Genomic DNA, 18,329 nt, shown 5'->3' with positions numbered 1-18,329 from the left:
TCCAAAAAATGTTACAATACTTATTTCTGCAGAGCACTTCAATGCAGATTGAGATACTGATGTGCTATTTTCCATATGGTCCTCTTCCAATCTGGATCAGAACAAGAACTATCATTTTCTGTCATTATTCTTTTTTTGGCCAGACAGGCAAGGAAGTCTGAAATATTTGTGAAAAGGGGTTTTTAAGTTCATTTCGAGGCGGTCATGACCCTGTTATTTGTGAAAAGATCGGTAAGCTACCTACAGTATGGTGAAATACAGCCCAGCTTACTAGGAGTGAAAAGGCAAAGAGAAGGAAGAGAGAGAGTTTCATAGCTAACCTCTCCTGGAATTGCTTTGAAGGGATCAAGCCTGCTCTGGGATTGGCATCACCTTCGTGTTTGGCTTGCCACCAGGTTGCATCATCCTGGCTCATGATCTGAAGGATATCTCCCTTTCTGAACGAAAGCCCAGCTTCTTTACAAGGAATAGCTTTATCCTCATTAGGGTAGTAGTCAAAGAGGACTTTAACAAACATCTGCAAGATAAGACCATCATGCTTTAGATTTACGGTGTTCACAGACAGCACAGCACATGCCCTATATCTATAGCATCAGTCACCCAACACAGTACAAGACACATTGCCCTGTATCTATGGACTAAAGGCCTATAATAAAAGCCAATAATCGGCAGGTTATTGGCTCGTGTGTTGGGCCATCCGATGGGCTTCCCCAATCGATATCTGCCCGAAAGTCAGGCAGATCTCAATCGGGCAGGTTAAAAAATCCCATTGGATCTCGGCCGCATCTGTGCGTCTATGCAGTCCCGTGATCTGACCGCCCGTATCGGCTCGATATCGCACACTTCAATGTGGCCATATCGGGGAGAGATCCAATCGTTTAGCGATCGTCTACCTTAAGTGGTGTCCCAGCCAGACAAATACTCAGTTTATCTACAGATTCTGGTATTCAAGTCACAAATCAGTAAACTGATCTACAGAATAGGTGTCCAAGTAAAGGTGGCCATACACAGCAGATTAAAACTGCTGATATCGGTCCTTTAGACTGATTTGGCAGCTTATCTGCCCATGTGTGGGGGCTCCCGACGGGTCCTCCCGATCTATATCAGGCCAAAAATCAGGCAGATATCGATCGGTCAAGTCTATTTCTTTTAACGATCCACGACCGCATCGGCTAGTTGATGTGGTCCTGCGACCCGTCGGCTCCCATTTGTAGCATTGTAATCCAATCATTCAGCCCCAGAGCCGAACGTTCGGATTCACCCGATATCGCCGTTAGTGGGCATATCAGGTTAAAATCTGTTCGTTTGGTGACCTTGCCAAACGAGCAGATCTTATAGTGTATGGCCACCTTTATATACACAGCTCACATCTTATGTGTTCTCCGACTCACATGCCTAAAGCTGGCGCAGACGCAAAGATCCGATCGTACGAATCTACGTACGATCGACTTTCCCATCTCCCGACCTGCCACTAACCATAAAGATCAAAGTCTTACCATTCAGAAGTAGTAAGAACATATCAGCTGATGTTCTGCCCCTGACAGCAATCGTACGATATCTATGTCCAACCAAAGCTAGTGACAGTCTCCCACTGAAAATCGTACGATCGGCAATACACGCAGAGATATTATCGGCAGCCGACAGAAATTTTCTAACCTGTCCGATCGACCAAACGATCTCCACCCGACGAAAAATGTCGGGACTCTCCACACACGGTCCGAACATCGTACGAATCCTCAATTCATACGATGAGATCTTTGCGTCTATGGCCAGCTTTACTAACAAATTATACATATGCACACTCCAAGTCACAAACACAGAGCAACACAACACATTGTATGCCAATATTTCTACATTGAATACCCAGTGCAAGCACCTACCTTTCCGTCATTGTTCGTTGGCTCCTCTTTGATACCAGGTATGATTTTAAATGTAATTGCACCTTGGGACTGCGCCTGCAATATTGGGAGGAGAAAACTCCATGCGTAAGGAAATCTGCATGATAGTTACTAGCACACCCATTTATCCCCCCTAATAAAGGCAATGTTATGACTTCATCACAAGATTTGCATCACCAGTTTAAAAATATGGAAAATGAAAGTGCTATAAATTTATTTATTTAAAAAAAAATTCATTTTACAGAGATAAAATTGTACGAAACAATACTGGACAGTTGGGAGGTTGGGAAATGTAACCTGCTGGTGCACCATGTTGGAAAGTGAAGGAAGGGTGACGCCTTTGGCATCGCTCAATTCCACAGGTGACATCAATGGGCAGGTTGATGACATTTTGAGCATGGGGAGGTAACGCCAGGGGAGGAGTTATAACATTGCAATCAGCCGTGATCGCTGCGTCAATCTCTGGAAATCTTGCTAGGTTTCCTATTTTGGAAAACCGGGCAGGCAGTTTTGACCAGAACATCGCTTCCAAAAACCAGGCTGCCCAGGTCAAAACCGGAGAGCAACCCTAAGTGAAGGGGAGCCAGAGTTCCTCTTCCTGCTCTTCTAAACATTTTTGCCCATGAAAAGGTGGCCACACTGTGTACGACCCCTTCATTTGCTCTTCAATGGTTTGGCCCATCAGAGAGACGTAGATGATTGGTCACCCTTAGACCAGATGTAGCTTTGCTTCGACAACATTTAAACAATGTCTAAACACAAGATTAATCTAATGTCAAACTGCAGTTTATTATAGAACATTTTCACACCAGTAGATGAAAAGAAGCCCTAAGACGTGTATCTGACAATGTAGTGGTTCCCTATTGCTCTCTTTAATACACATTACATTGACTGCAGGAAATATAAAAATTCACTATGTTACCAAAATATGAATGATTTCTTCTGGTTTCTTATCCTCCACGCTTATGCCATTCACTTCCCTCAGTTCATCCCCAACATGGATTAGTCCTGGTTGAAGTAAAATAGTAAAATGGGTCACTTGTAAACATGTTTAATTACATTAGATACATTTCAGCCAGAGCCATTCAAATTCAGGGGACGGCAAAATCCCATTGTCTGATGTGATGGTTTCCCATATACGGTTGGTAAAACTGCAAAAATCTGAAAGTTCATGGTTCACAGCAATGTTGTGTAGATGCTTCTTCTTTCTACAGAATTAACTGTTTGTTTTTCAGCTCTCCAGAATTTAAACAGTTATCTGGTTGCGAGGGTCTCATTAACCACAGCAGTCAGCCAGCGACTCAAATGGACAGAGGAATAAGAGGAGGAATGTATAGAACAAAATGATAAAAATAATAATAAGCTAATAAACCTAGCTGCAGGATAATTATGTTTTCTGGGGTCAGTGACCCCGACAATCAAGTAGAAAAACCCTTAATAACAACTGCATATCACATATTAAAAGATAATTCACGGCTGCCATAGAATAACATAGTTCAGATATGGGATCCCTTATCCGGAAACACGCTGGAAGGCCATCTCTAGGGTTGCTACCTTTTCGGGCTATGGAATCTGGGCAGGGTGCGTGACCATGACGCAGCGGGGGTGGGGCCGGGACATCAGGGGCGGGGCAACTGCTGGCTGGCCCGCCGAGTTTAGGAAATCCTGCCCGGTTTTCCTAATTTGTAATACCGGGCAGTTTTGACCAGGGCAGCCCTGCAAAAAAAAACGGGCTGTCCGGGTTAAAAACGGGCAGATGGCAACCCTAGCTATCTCACATAGACTCCATTTTAAGCAAATAATTCTGATTTTTAATTAATGATTTCCTCTTTCTCTGTAATCACAAAACAGTATCTCAGTAGCGTTCGTTGAGGGGGACGGGCCCTGGTGCGTGACGCGCAGACCATACGGCCGTGACCATACGGCCGCATTTGGCCGAGTTTCCATGGCGAACGGACTGCCGGGGGGCCCTGAGGGGGTGCGGGCCCTGGCCCGCTCGCACCCCCTGCTCCCCCGGTAGTTCCGCCACTGCAGTATCTTGTACGATCTGTTATCCAGAATTCTCGGGACTTGAGGGTTTCTGGATAACAGATCTTTCTGTAATTTGGATCTTCCTGTCTTCAGTCTACTAAAAATCATGTAAACATTAAATAAACCCAATAGGCTGGTTTTGCCTCCAATAAGGATTAATTATATCTTAGTTTGGATCAAGTACAAGCTACTGTTTTATTATTACAGAGAAAAAGGAAATTGTTTTAAAAATGTTGGAGTATATGATTATAATGGAGTCTATGGGAGACGGTCTTTCCATAATTCGAAGCTTTCTGGATAACAGGTTTCAGGATAATGGATACCATACCTGTACTTGAACTAAAATATAATTAATGCTTATTGGAGGCAAAACAATCGTATTGTTTAATGTTTACATGATTTTAACTGCTGGTGATCTAAATTATGGAAAGATCCTTTGTCTGGAAAACCCAGCATTTTGGATAATAGATCTTATAACTGTTTATGTAATGAAACTTACAAGGGTTATTATTTAATTCTTCAGTCCAAAAACAAACTTACCACTTCTGTCTGCAGCTCCGCCTCTCATTATCCTGGCTACAATGATTGCACCCGTATTCTCGTCTTTTTTAATAGTAGCACCCTATAATATAAAGATACAAAAATATTAGCTAAATAACACCCTCATTTAGATTATTTCAATTGCAATAATAATATAATCTGCCTTTCTATACCGTGATATATTAGATAATTGTCTCAATCACTAGTTGGACAGCACTACCCTTAACCCTAGGTGCATCTAAGCTTGCAGTAGCCTGAGGCAGTTCACTCGATAGCCTCCTTGTGCCTAACTCCAGCGACTGGACCAAAGTGATGGGGCAGGATCACTAAAAGAGCAGAATTTCAGGTTTTAAAGGGGTGGTTTTAATTATTTATTATATTATTATTTTTATTATTTTATTAAATTATTATTATTCATTATATTATTATTAGATTTTGTTAATTATTTGTTATTATTCAATTATTCTAATTATTATTATTATTCATTATATTATTCGTTTTTGTTAATTATTTGTTTGTTTATTATTATTTTAATATTCAATTATTATTATTAGCAGTATTATTATTCATTATATTATTATTCGTTTTTGTTAATTATTTATTTGTTAATTATTATTTTATTATTCAATTATTATTATAGTATTATTATTCATTATATTATTATTTGTTTTTGTTAATTATTTATTTGTTAATTATTATTTTATTATTCAATTATTAGTATTAATTATATTATTATTCGTTTTTGTTAATTATTTATTTGTTATTATTTTATTATTCAATTATTAGTATTATTATCCATTATATTATTATTAGTTTTTGTTAATTATTTTCTTTCTTCTTCTGACTCTTTCCACTTTCAAATAGGGGTCACTGTCCCCATCTAAAAAAAACAAATAGTTACAGTGATGTGAAGGTGGGTACTTGCCTGCTCCTAACCCACACCCAACCCGCTACTATCACTTCTATCTATAGACCTGCACCTGCACCACATGATGTCACGAAAGAGGGCGGGGCGTAGCATCTATAAAGAGTGGCTGCCAGAAACAGAAGCCTCTACAGTAAGGTTGTGGGTGGGGAGAGCATAAAAAAGAGCTCAACCCGAACCCGCTTGAGACCTGCAAAAAGTCGGAAATCGATCTGAACCCGCCCAACACATAAGCTACACATTTAGGGTCAGATTTATCAAAGGTCGAGGTGAATTTTCGATTAAAAAAAATTCTAATTTCGAGCTGTTTTTTTGTGTACTTCGACTAGGGAACAGTCCAAATTTTATTTGAATTTGACAAAAAAAAATCGAAAATTCGAAAATCTAAATTTATCATGTACTGTCTCTTTAAAAATTCGACTTCGACCATTTGCCATCTAAAACCTGCCGAATTGCTGTTTGAGCCTATGGGGGACCTCCTAGAACCAATTTGGAGTCAATTGGTAGACTTTGAAGAATTGAAGGTTTTTTGGGGAAAAACTTTGAATCAAATGCGATCGAATGAGCTATTCCTTCGATTCATATGATTAGAATTCTGACGAAAATTGACCTATTCGACAAAAAAAAACTTCAACTTAATTTCGGTTGATCTTTTTGAATTCGAATTTCAACCATTGATAAATATGCCCCTTATTGTTATTGCTTCTTTTTATTAATCATCTTTCTATTCAGGATTCTCCTATTCATATTCTCTTTTGCTAGGGTAATTTGGACCCTGGCAACCAGACTGCTAAAATTGCTAAAACTGGAGAGCTGCTAAACAAAAGCTAAATAACTCAAAAACCACAAATAATAAAAAATGAAAACCAATTGCAAATTGTCTCAGAATATCACTCTATGCATCATACTAACAGATAACTCAAAGGTGAATAACCCCTTTAATTTAATTGAATTTAAATGGAAATTGGTTTCTTAAAAGAGAAGGAAAGGCTAACATTAAGTAAGCTTTATCAGAAAGGTCTATATAAATATACCAGTAAACTCTCAAAGTAATGCTGCTCTGAGTCCTCTGTCAAAAGAAACACAGCATTTCTTTCCTTCTATTGTGTACACATGGGCTTCTGTATCAGACTTCCTGTTTTCAGCTTAAACTTCCAGGGCTTGGGCTTGAGCATGCTCAGTTTGCTCCTCTATCCCTTCTCCCCTCCCTTATGTAATCTGAGTCCAGAGCTATGTGCGTGCAGGGAGAGCTAATATGGCAGCTGATATCCTAAACAAACAGAGAGAGCTTCTAGAACTGTTTACTCAAGTATGATAAAGCATTCCAAAGAATAAATACAGGTATGGGATCCATTATCTGGAAAACCGTTATCCAGAATGCTCCGAATTACGATAGGCTGTCTCCTATAAATTCCATTTTATCCAAAATTTTTCAATTATTTCCTTTTTCTCTGTAATAATAAAACAGTAACTTGTACTTGATCCCAACTAAGATATAATTAATCCTTATTGGAGGCAAAACTAGCCTATTGAGTTTATTTAATGTTTACATGATTTTCTGGTAGACGTAGGGGTTATTTATCAAAGGTCAAATGTGATGTGTAATGTGAATTTTTTAAACCTCAAATAAATTCATTATTCACAATTCTAATGGTATGTTATTTATGAAAGAATTCAAACATCTAAAATTCGCTCGAATAGTCTGACCCGAAATCTCGAATTGAATTCAAATCAAGTTTTTTCCGAAAAAAAAAATCAATTTTTACAAGTCCAAATTTTTTTTGAAGGGTGACATTTTTTTTTACGCATTTTTGAAGCGAAACTTGGCTAAAAAATTGGCTCATCACTACTATTAACATCTTCAAATAGTTCAAGGGACCTCTGCCATTGACTTCTACATGAACTTGGCAGGTTTTGGGTGGAGAATAGTCGAATTAGAGTTGAGTTAAATCTCATATTCAAATTCGAGTTGGTGGTTTTAAAATGACATTTGTTAGTTTTGACCAAAAAAAACCCCAAAAATTTGAAAATTCAAATTTGATTTTACCATTTAAACCTTGGTAATTCTCCCCCGTAAAACCTTGGCAGGTTTTGGGAGGATAATAGTTGAATTAGAATTGTTTCCAGGGTCGAGTTGTGATAAATCTCATATTCAAATTCGAGTTGGTGGTTTTAAATTCAAATTTTTTTTTGACCAAAAAAACCCCCCAAAATTTCAATTTGATTTTACCATTCAAACCTTGGTAAATCTCCCCCGTAAAGTATGAAGATCCAAATTATAGAAAGATCTCTTATCCACAATGCCCCAGGTCTCATGCATTCTGGCTAACAGGTCTCATATCTGTACTGCTTTCTTGGGATGCACCGAATCCACTATTTGGAATTCGGCCGAATCCCCAAATCCTTGGTGAAAGATTCGGCCGAATACCGAACCGAATCCTATTTTGCATATGCAAATTAGGGACAGTAAAGGAAAAAGTGGATTTTTTTTCGACGAAAAGTCACTTGATTTCCCTACCCGCCCCTAATTTACATATGCACATTAGGATTCGGATTTGGTTTGCCCAGGAACAAGGATTCGGCCGAATCCGAATTCTGCTGATAAAGGCCAAATCCTGTCTGAATCCTGAACCGAATCCTGGATTCGGTGCATCCATACTGCTTTCTAGCATGCACTATTGTAGCTAACCTATTGGGGACAAACTGGCTCAGTAGCTTTAAAGGAGAAGTCAACCCCTACGTGCAAAAGTCTCTCCCCTATGTAGGCCCCCCTCCCTTCGGCCTACCTGCCCCCCCTGGGCAAATGCCCCCAACTTGTTGGCGCATGCGCAGTAGATCCGCACCGGCAAATGCCTCAATCTGCGCGTGCGCCCCAAAGTCCCAGATTTATTTTTTCGGAAACTTCGTGCCTTTCGGCGCATGCGCAGTAGATCCGCACCAGCAAATGCCTCCTACTGCGCATGCGCCAGAAACGCAGCTGAATCCAAGAAGAAGAGCGCTTGGGAGAAGATGGCTGCTGCGAACTCAGCGGGAGAGGACCTGCATGGAGGGGTAAATAACAAGTTTGGGGGGGGGCAGGTAGGCCGGGGGAGGAGGGCCTACACAGGGGAGGGATTTTTTCACGTAGGGGTTGACTTCTCCTTTAAGAGGTTTATGGATATGGTATTGCTCTGTCGATTTTTCTACAGATGGAAAAGGCTTTCGTTTATTGTTTAGCTATAGTTAATTAATTATAGTTAATATGTTGCACAGGAATTGCATTATTTAAGCCTTCCCCAATCCCATCATTTGTATTACAGAGGAAGTAAAGAATCTACTGAAAGAAGCGGTTCTATTATTTTATTCACATCTCTCACCTTCCTATTAAGGTCCGACCTCCTTTTTTTTTATTTGTTTTTTATTTTAAACTGGCGGCAAACTATAACTCAGGTTTAGGATTTGTCACAGTAATACTGAACTGGATTTACACGTTGGGGAAAAAATGTAAATAAGCTTTTTTATTAAAATAACACGCTTTGCGTGGTCTTGGTGTGAACAAGATTTAACTATACCCCGGAGCTTGCAAAACTCCATAAATACCAAGGCTCCCCCTTTTTTTTTTTGGTGTGGGCCGCCTTGGTTCCGCCAGAGATGTCTATCTAGAGACAGGCTCTCACTGTATGAATCACAGAAGCGCTGCCGTTATTCATCTGTGCACAACATTACGGCTCTCAAAAAGTGACTTTGCAGACATCTCTTCTCACTTCCTCCTGACGAAAACAAATATTCTACATAACACGTATAAGATTTCCAGGATATTTGCAGGGCAATAAAAAACACACACATACAGAACAGCGATTAACCAACAGTTATTTCTTTAACACCTTCGCAGTGGGACGCGCTGCAGTTCTTCTCGGCACCAAACAGGTCGAGGGAGGAAGAAAATAAACCCCCCGCCGGCCATTGCATTTGCTTTATGTTTGTAAGGCACAGCCTGGATTTTGCACTGCTTATTTTCCAGATATCCCACTGCAACTATCATCTTTCCACTGAGGATCATTCAAAGGAGAACAGATTCCACTGAGGGATATCTTAGCACAATACACCTACTACACTCCGTAGGCATCCTCAAAGCTTTTATAATTACCATGATAAATCATGTCATTTAATACGTTAATTGTAACTAAATCATGGTAACAGCATGAAGTATGTTATTGATATTAAAGCACAATTCAATATGTTTTGGGTATTTGCATTCATTTATTTATTTTAATTCTTATCAGGTTGTACATTTACCCCTGACCAAGGGCTGTTCCTGTGAGAAGCTAAGGAACAGTAACACCAAACAATTAAAGGAATGGAAATATAATGAAGTGTTGCCCTGCACTGGTACAACGGACGTGTTTTGTATCAGAAAAACTACTATAGTTTATATAAACAAGCTGCTGTATAGCCATGGGGCAGCCATTCAAGCACAGGATACACAGTAGATAACAGATAAGTACTACTATAGTTTATATAAACAAGCTGCTGTGTAGCCATGGGGGCAGCCATTCAAGCACAGGATACAAAGTAGATAACAGATAAGTACTACTATAGTTTATATAAACAAGCTGCTGTGTAGCCATGGGGGCAGCCATTCAAGCACAGGATACACAGTAGATAACAGATAAGTACTAATATAGTTTATATAAACAAGCTTCTGTGTAGCGATGGGGCAGCCATTCAAGCACAGGATACACAGTAAATAACAGATAAGTACTACTATAGTTTATTTAAACGAGATAGTTCTGAAGAATACCATTGTATACTAGTTTATCTGTTATCTGATGTGTATCCTGTGCCTTTTCTCTTTTTCAGCTTTGAATACTTTTCTGTTATCTACTGTGTATCCTGTGCTTGAATGGCTGCCCCCATGGCTACACAGCAGCTTGTTTATATAAACTATAGTAGTACTTATCTGTTATCTACTGTGTATCCTGTGCTTGAATGGCTGCCCCATGGCTACACAGCAGCTTGTTTATATAAACTATAGTAGAGTTTCTGAAGCAAACACACCAGTTTTACCAGGGCAGGGCAACAATACATTACATTTTCATTCCTTTTAAACACTTTCATATTTTGGTGTTATTATTCCTGTAACATCTTCTTTTTTTTTTTTTAATTCCATACCACTTTACAGAGCTCACACACTATTCACATCAGTCACAATGTTTTAAGGCAACAACTGGGTCACACAATTAAGCAAACTGCAGGGGGATTTTTTTCCGTTAATTGTTGGGTTGGATTTCAGTGGCACAATGTAAACTTTGGAGAAGATGGGATATTTACATTAGACAGCCCAGCTGCATTACAACGGGATCTGAAGGTGAAAATTGGCCAAAAACCAAATCAGTGCACACTTGGCCAACTATAATTGTATAAATGAGAGTTTATACCCTTGGAGAGGAGAAATAGGACTCTTACAATATGTTTAAAAATGGCACTGGGAATTCCAACGTACTTAAAGTTAAACACATGCACATCTGGCCTCTGCTTAACCGCAGTGCTGCAGAGTTTAGGAGGATGGCCACCATACATAGAAAGCATAAAGACTCACCTGATAAAGGAGCTCGTTGTTGTTTGGCTTTGCACTAATAAACACAGGGTAATTAATCCCTTTTAAGCATTCTACCTGCGTTCTGGGGTCGTTATGCTTTCTAAAGGCAATTCCAGCACAGGCATCACTAGCAGACTGTATTTGGAGAAAAACTGCTGTCAAATGGGATAATTGCTTATAAATCTTACCAGTGGCTCTCTGTTCTTTACCAGGCGAATGATTTTCACCGAGTCTTCATCGTCATCAATGTCATCAGGCATGGGAGGAAGCACAGGGTCATAGCTCTTCTGGGCCACTGTGTCATGCACCGAGAGAAGAGCCTGAAACCATATCATATTTGGTTACTGTTTTAGAGTCAATGACCCAAATTCACTATGCGCAAAAGCGCCTAACGCTAGCGTCAATTCGCTAGCGTTGGGCATTTTCGTTACTTCGCGAATTCACTAACGAACGCTGGCGTAAATTCGCTAGTGTTACTTCGCACCCTTACGCCTGGCGAATTTTTGCTACGGACGTAACTACGCAAATTCACTAACGCGCGCAGTGTACTGAACGCTACCTTTTACGCTAGACTTCCTTCGCCACCTCAGACCAGGCGAAGCGCAATAGAGTAGATAGGGATTGCTTCAAAAAAAGTTCAAATTTTTTCTAAGTCCCAAAAAACGCTGGCGTTTTTTCTATATTATGGGTGATAGGCTGAAAAATATAGAAACATTTTTTGGGGCTCCCCTCCTTCCCCCCCTACATTTCCTGACTCATGGCACCTTAACTATACAGTGGGCACATGTGTAGGGCAAAAAAAAAAATTTATTTGATGTTTTGAAGGTTTCCCAGGCATTTGTAGTGCTGCTACATATTGCAAGTGTCTTGTCCTCTTTTCTCAGCATGTGATTGGTGCTTGGCAGAGTGAGTGTCTTACACTCTGGGTATATCTACTTTCTGGAAAACATTACCTATGCCAAACAGTGCAAAATCATTTAACCTGGAATAAGTTGTGCAATCAATATGCAACAGGGCTCTACAGAGTCAGAATTCCAAGTGGGAAAAGAACCTCCTTGTGCCATCTTACCAGCAAAACACCAGGCAAACAATTAGAACACATGGCATAAGGCTGCTGCATAAATTATTTCTCATCTAGTTCAATCTTAAAGGAACAGTAATGTCAAAAAATGTAAATGTTTTTAAGTAATGAATAATAGTGTTGCCCTGCACTGGAAAAACTGATGTGTTTGCTTCAGAAACTCTACTATAGTTTATATAAACAAGCTGCTGTGTAGCCATGGGGGCAGCCATTCAAGCACAGGATACACAGTAGATAACAGATAAGTACTACTATAGTTTATATAAACAAGCTGCTGTGTAGCCATGGGGGCAGCCATTCAAGCACAGGATACACAGTAGATAACAGATAAGCTATGTAGAATCAAATTGTATACTACAGAGCTTATCTGTTATCAGCTGTGAACCCTGTGCCTTTTCTGCTTTTCCAGCTTGAATGGCTGCCCCCACGGCTACACAGCAGCTTGTTTATATACAGTAAACAATAGTAGAGTTGGTAAAGCAAACAAACCCCGTTTTCAGTGCAACACAACAGTGCATTATATTTTAATCTGATTAAGTGCCCAATAGCAGGAAACGCGTTAGGAGGGAGTGGCTGACCTGAGGGATGCAGACGGGTGGTGTGATATGGGGAAGGTTTTCATGTGAATTTTTCAATGATTAAATGCTATTTATATTGTTATTGGTGATTTTGCACAAATTAATGTCTGAAGTGAGATACTGTGCATGTCTTTAAATTTATAACACATGAAACGTGGTATTGGGCCTACAGTATGCACAGTGCCCACTGGTAGATAGCATATACCCCAACAGTTAATAAATGTTATTAATTAATGTAATACAATTTGTTGGTGTTACTGATCCTTTAAAGTAGAAGGAAAGGTTACAACTAAGTAAACCTTATCCGAAAGCTCTATATAAATACACCAGTAAACTCTCAAAGTAATGTTGCTCTGAGTCCTCTGTCAAAAGAAACACAGCATTTCTTTCCTTCTATTGTGTACACATGGGCTTCTGTATCAGACTTCCTGTTTTCAGCTTAAACTCCTTGCCCAGGGCATGAGCATGCTCAGTTTGCTCCTCTCCCCCCCCCTTCTCTGCTGTAATCTGAGCCCAGCGCCTTTTCATACGAGCAATTAAATGATATCGGCTCATCCATCTTTTCCCTGTTACATGAGACACTTTCCATTGTGTGTCAAAAGGAGTCCACGCAATGGAACTTCCCATTGAACACAAAGCAAACGAATGAGCAGGAGAAAATCGTTGGCTGATGATGTGCGGGCTGCCGATGGAATGCATCCCAGTAGGAAGGTAATTACCTAATCAGGCTAATATATTTAATTAGTCACTTCTTCCTACACAGAGCCATTAAATCATTATAAACTTATTTTTAACTTTCCTAATACCATTTGTCAGAGTTTAACCCGGGTGATGTGATGCTGGTGGAAAGGGTAGTAGTTTCCATTTTCTATACCTCAAAGTTATGCTATTCAGGTTTTTTTTATTTGTAAAGTATCTTTAAGGGCTACAGCACACAAGGGTTTTTGATGGTCCAATAATTAAGTATTGGACTCCCGGTTTAGAAGTGTATAGACAAATATTGTATAGTCTTATACAGCTACACCAATATTAGCATAAGAAGAACACAGTAACATACAGTTAGGTCCACAAATCTTTTTTTCTAACTTTGGTTCCGTACAATACCACAATGAATTATAAATAGGGATGGGCGAATTTTTTCACCTTGTTTCGCCGCAAAAATGATACCCATAGACTCGTATGGCGTTGTGCGTCCAAAATAAAAGACGCGCGTCCACAAAAAATTTTTTACGCCCATAGACTTTAATGGGCGTCGGCGGCAAATTTTTGTCGAAACAAAACGCCCATCCCTAATTATAAATGTAAATGATACAACTCAGATGCAGTTGAACTGCAGACTTTCAGCTTTAATTCAGCGGGTTGAACAAAAAGATTGCATAAAAATGTGAGGATCTAAAGCCTTTTTTAACACAATCACTTCATTTCAGCGGCTCAAAGGTAATTGGACAAATGAAAAATAATATGTTCATTTCTAATACTTGGTTAAAATCGTAATGACAGCCTGAAGTGTTGAACTCATGGGCATCACCAGATTCTGGGTGTTTACTCATTTTTAATGCTCTGCCAGGCCTTTACTGCAGCGGCTTTCAGTTGCTGTTTGTTTGGGGGCCTTTCTGTCTAACGTTGAGGGGCCCATTTACTTAGCTCGAGTGAAGGAATAAAGGAAAAACGTTTTTTTGGCTACTTCGACCATCGAATGGGCTACTTTGACTACGACTTCGATTCCAACTAAAAATCATTCGACCATTCAATAGTCGAAGTACTGTCTCTTTAAAAAAAAACTTCAACCCCCTAGTTTGCCACCTAAAAGCTACCGAAGTCAATGTTAGCCTATGGGGAAGGTCCCCTTGGGCTTAGCTATCTTTTTTTGGTCAAACAAAAATCGTTCGATTGATGGATTAAAACCCTTAGAATCAAACGAACGAATAGCACGAAATCCTTCGACTTCGAAGGATTTAACTTCGACAGTCGAATTCGAGGGTTAATTAACCCTCGATATTTGACCATAAGTAAATCTGCCCGAGTCTTCAACAAGTGAAATTCAGCTCAATTGGGTTCAGATCAGGTCACTGACTTGGCCATTCAAGAATATTCCACTTCTTTGCTTTCATAAACTCCTGGGTTGCTTTGGCTGTATGTTCGGCTCATTGTCCATCTGTATTATGAAACGCCTTCCAATCAATTTGTTGTCTCTGTCCAAAGATTTATGGACCTAACTGTAGTAAGTTAGGTTGAAAAAAGACACACGTCCATCAAGTTCAACCTTTTAAGTCTATATCTATATACCTGCCTAACTGCTAGTTGATCTATAGGAAGGCAAAAAAAAAACCCATTTGAAGCCTCTCCAATTTGCCTCAGAGGGGGAAAATAATCCTTCCTGGCTCCAAGATGGCAATGGGACTAGTCCCTGGATCAACTTGTACTATGAGCTATCTCCCATAACCCTGTATTCCCTCACTTGCTAAACACCATCCAACCCCTTCTTAAAGCTATCTAATGTATCAGCCTGTACCACTGATTCAGGGAGACAATTCCACATCTTCACAGCTCTCACTGTAACAAACCCCTTCCGAAAATTTGGGCGGACCCTCCTTTCTTCTAATCGGAATGGGTGACCTTGCAAGGACATATGAGATTAACTAACTCTGTTACATAAGGGCAGGGTAAAGTAATCAGCTATTATCCAGTATTCACCACAAGCTTCATTGCATCAGACAGGCCAGATGTTAACCCTAAAATAGGACACTGGAACAGATGAACCCAACCAATCAACATGCAGATATTGTGAATTTGGCCAGAAGAAGAATTGCACTGATGTGGACCATAAGCAGATGGCACCAAATATCTAATGACGGTATATCAATGCCGTCTGGCCAGTATTTCACTGGCCCAGCTGGTAAAATACCAGTAAATATGTAATCTCTAGCTGTTCTAAAAGGTGTTAACTAATCATATTTTTATTTTACATCTACATATTTCCCTGCCACGTCAGCACAGAGCTTGAATGTGTTTGGTTGAAAAAATGTATTTAATCAACTAATATATGCAGAGATAGATAAGGGCCCAAAAATGCTTTTGATCATCTGTAGGCATAAGGATCAAGAGCTTTCATAAGATAATAATAACAAAACATGAAATAATGGCCTCTTATAGGAATTCAAAAAGTAATATAGCTCTAGGTTGCTCAATGTATAGGTCTTCGGCCATCCCAGTGCATCTAGTTATAACACTGCAGGTATGACAAATATAAACAGCAGAGATCAAAATTAGTACAAGTTCACCAACCACATTGTGACTGTACCGACACAATACTGAAGGCTGATACACGTGGCCATTTTCTGCCCACCCTGTTCCCACCATTACTGTAGACAAGTAAAAACTATTAACAGAATGGCTTCCTTCCTTTGCGGACTCTTTATATGCAACCAGATAGTTTAACATCCATTACATTTTAATTACAGTGAAAAACACGGACTATTAAAGACACGAAAGTTTCATTTTTTATTGTTTTCTGAAGGAAATTCAGCGGAACAACTGCTGCTTAGCACTTTACCCCAGAGCAGTTCATAAAGCCCAGAAAATGTCATTTAGTAGCACGGGTTCAGCACATTATAAACCAAGTATATCAAATAAATAAATAAATAAATAAAATAAACAGAATATACTCGAGTTTCATTTGGCTCCAAAAAATATATTGTTTTTCATATTGACTCAACAAGAACAGGTCAGAAGGTCTATGGGATAAAGCAGGGATATTATTTGTAAACCTGATACACAAAAACAAATAGTTTTCCTAAAGCACTAAAAGGCCAATCCAATTTTATGACTCCATTTTTATGAATGTGGAATTGGTGGGTCTTAATAGAATGAATGCTCAGTTCCAAAGCTAAAGCCTAAAAATGAATATGGCTAGAAATGCTGTATGTATTTTATATATTGACATTATTCTACCAGCGCACATACAGCAGCCCTATCACAGTAATAATCCAAGTTGTTCACACAAGTGCTCCATCTTGGATCCTGTCTTTTGTAGGGATGCACCGAATCCAGGATTCGGTTCAGGATTCGGCCTTTTTCAGCAGGATTGGGATTCGGCTGAATCCTTTTGCCTGGTTGAACCGAATCCTAATTTGCATTTCAGATTAGGGGTGGGAAGGAAATTGCATGACTTTTTATCAGAAAAAAAAAAGTAAAAAATGTTTTCCCCTTGCCACCCCTAATTTGCATATGCAAATTAGGGTTCGGATTCGGTTCGGTATTTGGTCGAATCTTTTGTGAAGGATTCTGGGGTTCGGCCGAATCCAAAAAAGTGGATTTGGTGCATCCCTAGTCTTTTGTCAGAAATAATCAAGCAGAAAATTAGGTTATTGTGTTTCATCTAGAATATAGAGTGCAGTTTTGGTCTCAAATGCTCTGAATATTACTTAATTAGACAAAGAAGGGCAAGTAAAGGATATGGATAGTCTAAATTATGAAGAAAGGCTGGCCAGGTTGGGGATGTTTTACAATAGAGAAGAGGAGCTTAAAGGGGAACTAATATTAATATAAGTTTCATCATACTAAGTTAAGAAACTTTCTAAATACAATCAATTAAATATTCTGTACTGTTTCTGAAATAATCAAGTTTATCTTCACTATTCCTCTCTCAGCATCTGTTTCTCTTCATTCTGTCTTCATGCAGCAGTTGAGTGTCAGATATTCATTGACCGTTAGATCCAATATATCTTATAGGGGGGCTCCTTTTGCCTAGAAGATGTATTAGAGCTCACTCTATTAAAATCACCAGACATCATGTCTCTCTACATGCAGGATTTGTGCAAAAAGCACTGGAATGTTTGTACTGGAATTAGTTATTTGAGTGATCTCTAATTCATCTGCTAGGAAAGGGAGCCCCCCTATAAGATATAATTGCTGCATAAAGATACAATGAAGAAAAACAGATGCTGAGAGAGGAATAGTAAAAAAAAAAAAACTTGATTATTTCAGAAACAATGCCAAATATTTAATTCATTGTATTTAGAAAGTTTCTTATTTCAGTATGCTGAAACTTATATTACATTTCTATTTTTGAGATAGTTCCCCTTTAATGGAATATATGATATCTATGTATATATATATATATATATATATATATATATATATATATATATATATATATATATATATATATATATATATATTATATATATATATAAGGAAACCATATAACAAACTCTCTGATGCTTTATTTACCAGTAGGTCCTTCCAGATGACAGGATGGCATCCATTCAGATTAGAAGAAACGAGGTTCCTTCATTATATTCAAAACTGGTTTTTACAGTTACAGTTGTGAAGCTGTGGAATTCTCTCCTTAAACTCGCTTATACATTAGAGAGGCATAAGAAGGGGTTGGGTGGCTTTTTAGTATTTGAGGATTACTGAAATGAACAAAGGTGATCCAGGGACTGGTCCGATTGCCATTGTCAGGAATGTTTTTTTTCCCTCTGATGCAAATTGGAGAGGATTAAAGTAGTTTTTTTTCCTTCCTCTGGATCAACTAGTAGTTAGGCAGGTTTCATTTAAATTAAAAAGTTGTACTCGGAGGATGTGTTTTTTTAAACCTAAATTTCTTTAATTAGTAATTAGTCTTGTATTGTAACTTTTGTATATATATATATATATATACTGTATATTGTGTCAGATCTCAAGCTCAGGTTGG

General features: G+C 38.9%; 1 protein-coding gene across 3 annotated transcripts in view; it reads right to left on the bottom strand.

The window, feature by feature from the left end:
- LOC108719851 (MAGUK p55 subfamily member 7) overlaps positions 1-18,329 on the bottom strand; it is a 216,991-nt gene that overhangs the window by 68,859 nt on the left and 129,803 nt on the right. For all 3 annotated transcript variants that reach the window (XM_041567396.1, XM_041567397.1, XM_018269077.2), the window contains 5 exons: positions 11,161-11,292; positions 4,470-4,551; positions 2,821-2,906; positions 1,881-1,955; positions 321-517 (listed from right to left, as the gene is read on the bottom strand). In XM_041567396.1, coding sequence (XP_041423330.1) covers positions 321-517; positions 1,881-1,955; positions 2,821-2,906; positions 4,470-4,551; positions 11,161-11,292 — 572 coding nt within the window. The remainder of the gene's footprint in view (positions 1-320; positions 518-1,880; positions 1,956-2,820; positions 2,907-4,469; positions 4,552-11,160; positions 11,293-18,329) is intronic.

The sequence above is a fragment of the Xenopus laevis genome, chromosome 6S (assembly GCF_017654675.1).
Source record: "Xenopus laevis strain J_2021 chromosome 6S, Xenopus_laevis_v10.1, whole genome shotgun sequence".
Taxonomy (NCBI): Eukaryota; Metazoa; Chordata; class Amphibia; order Anura; family Pipidae; genus Xenopus; species Xenopus laevis.
This window is presented reverse-complemented; position numbering and strand designations above follow the sequence as displayed.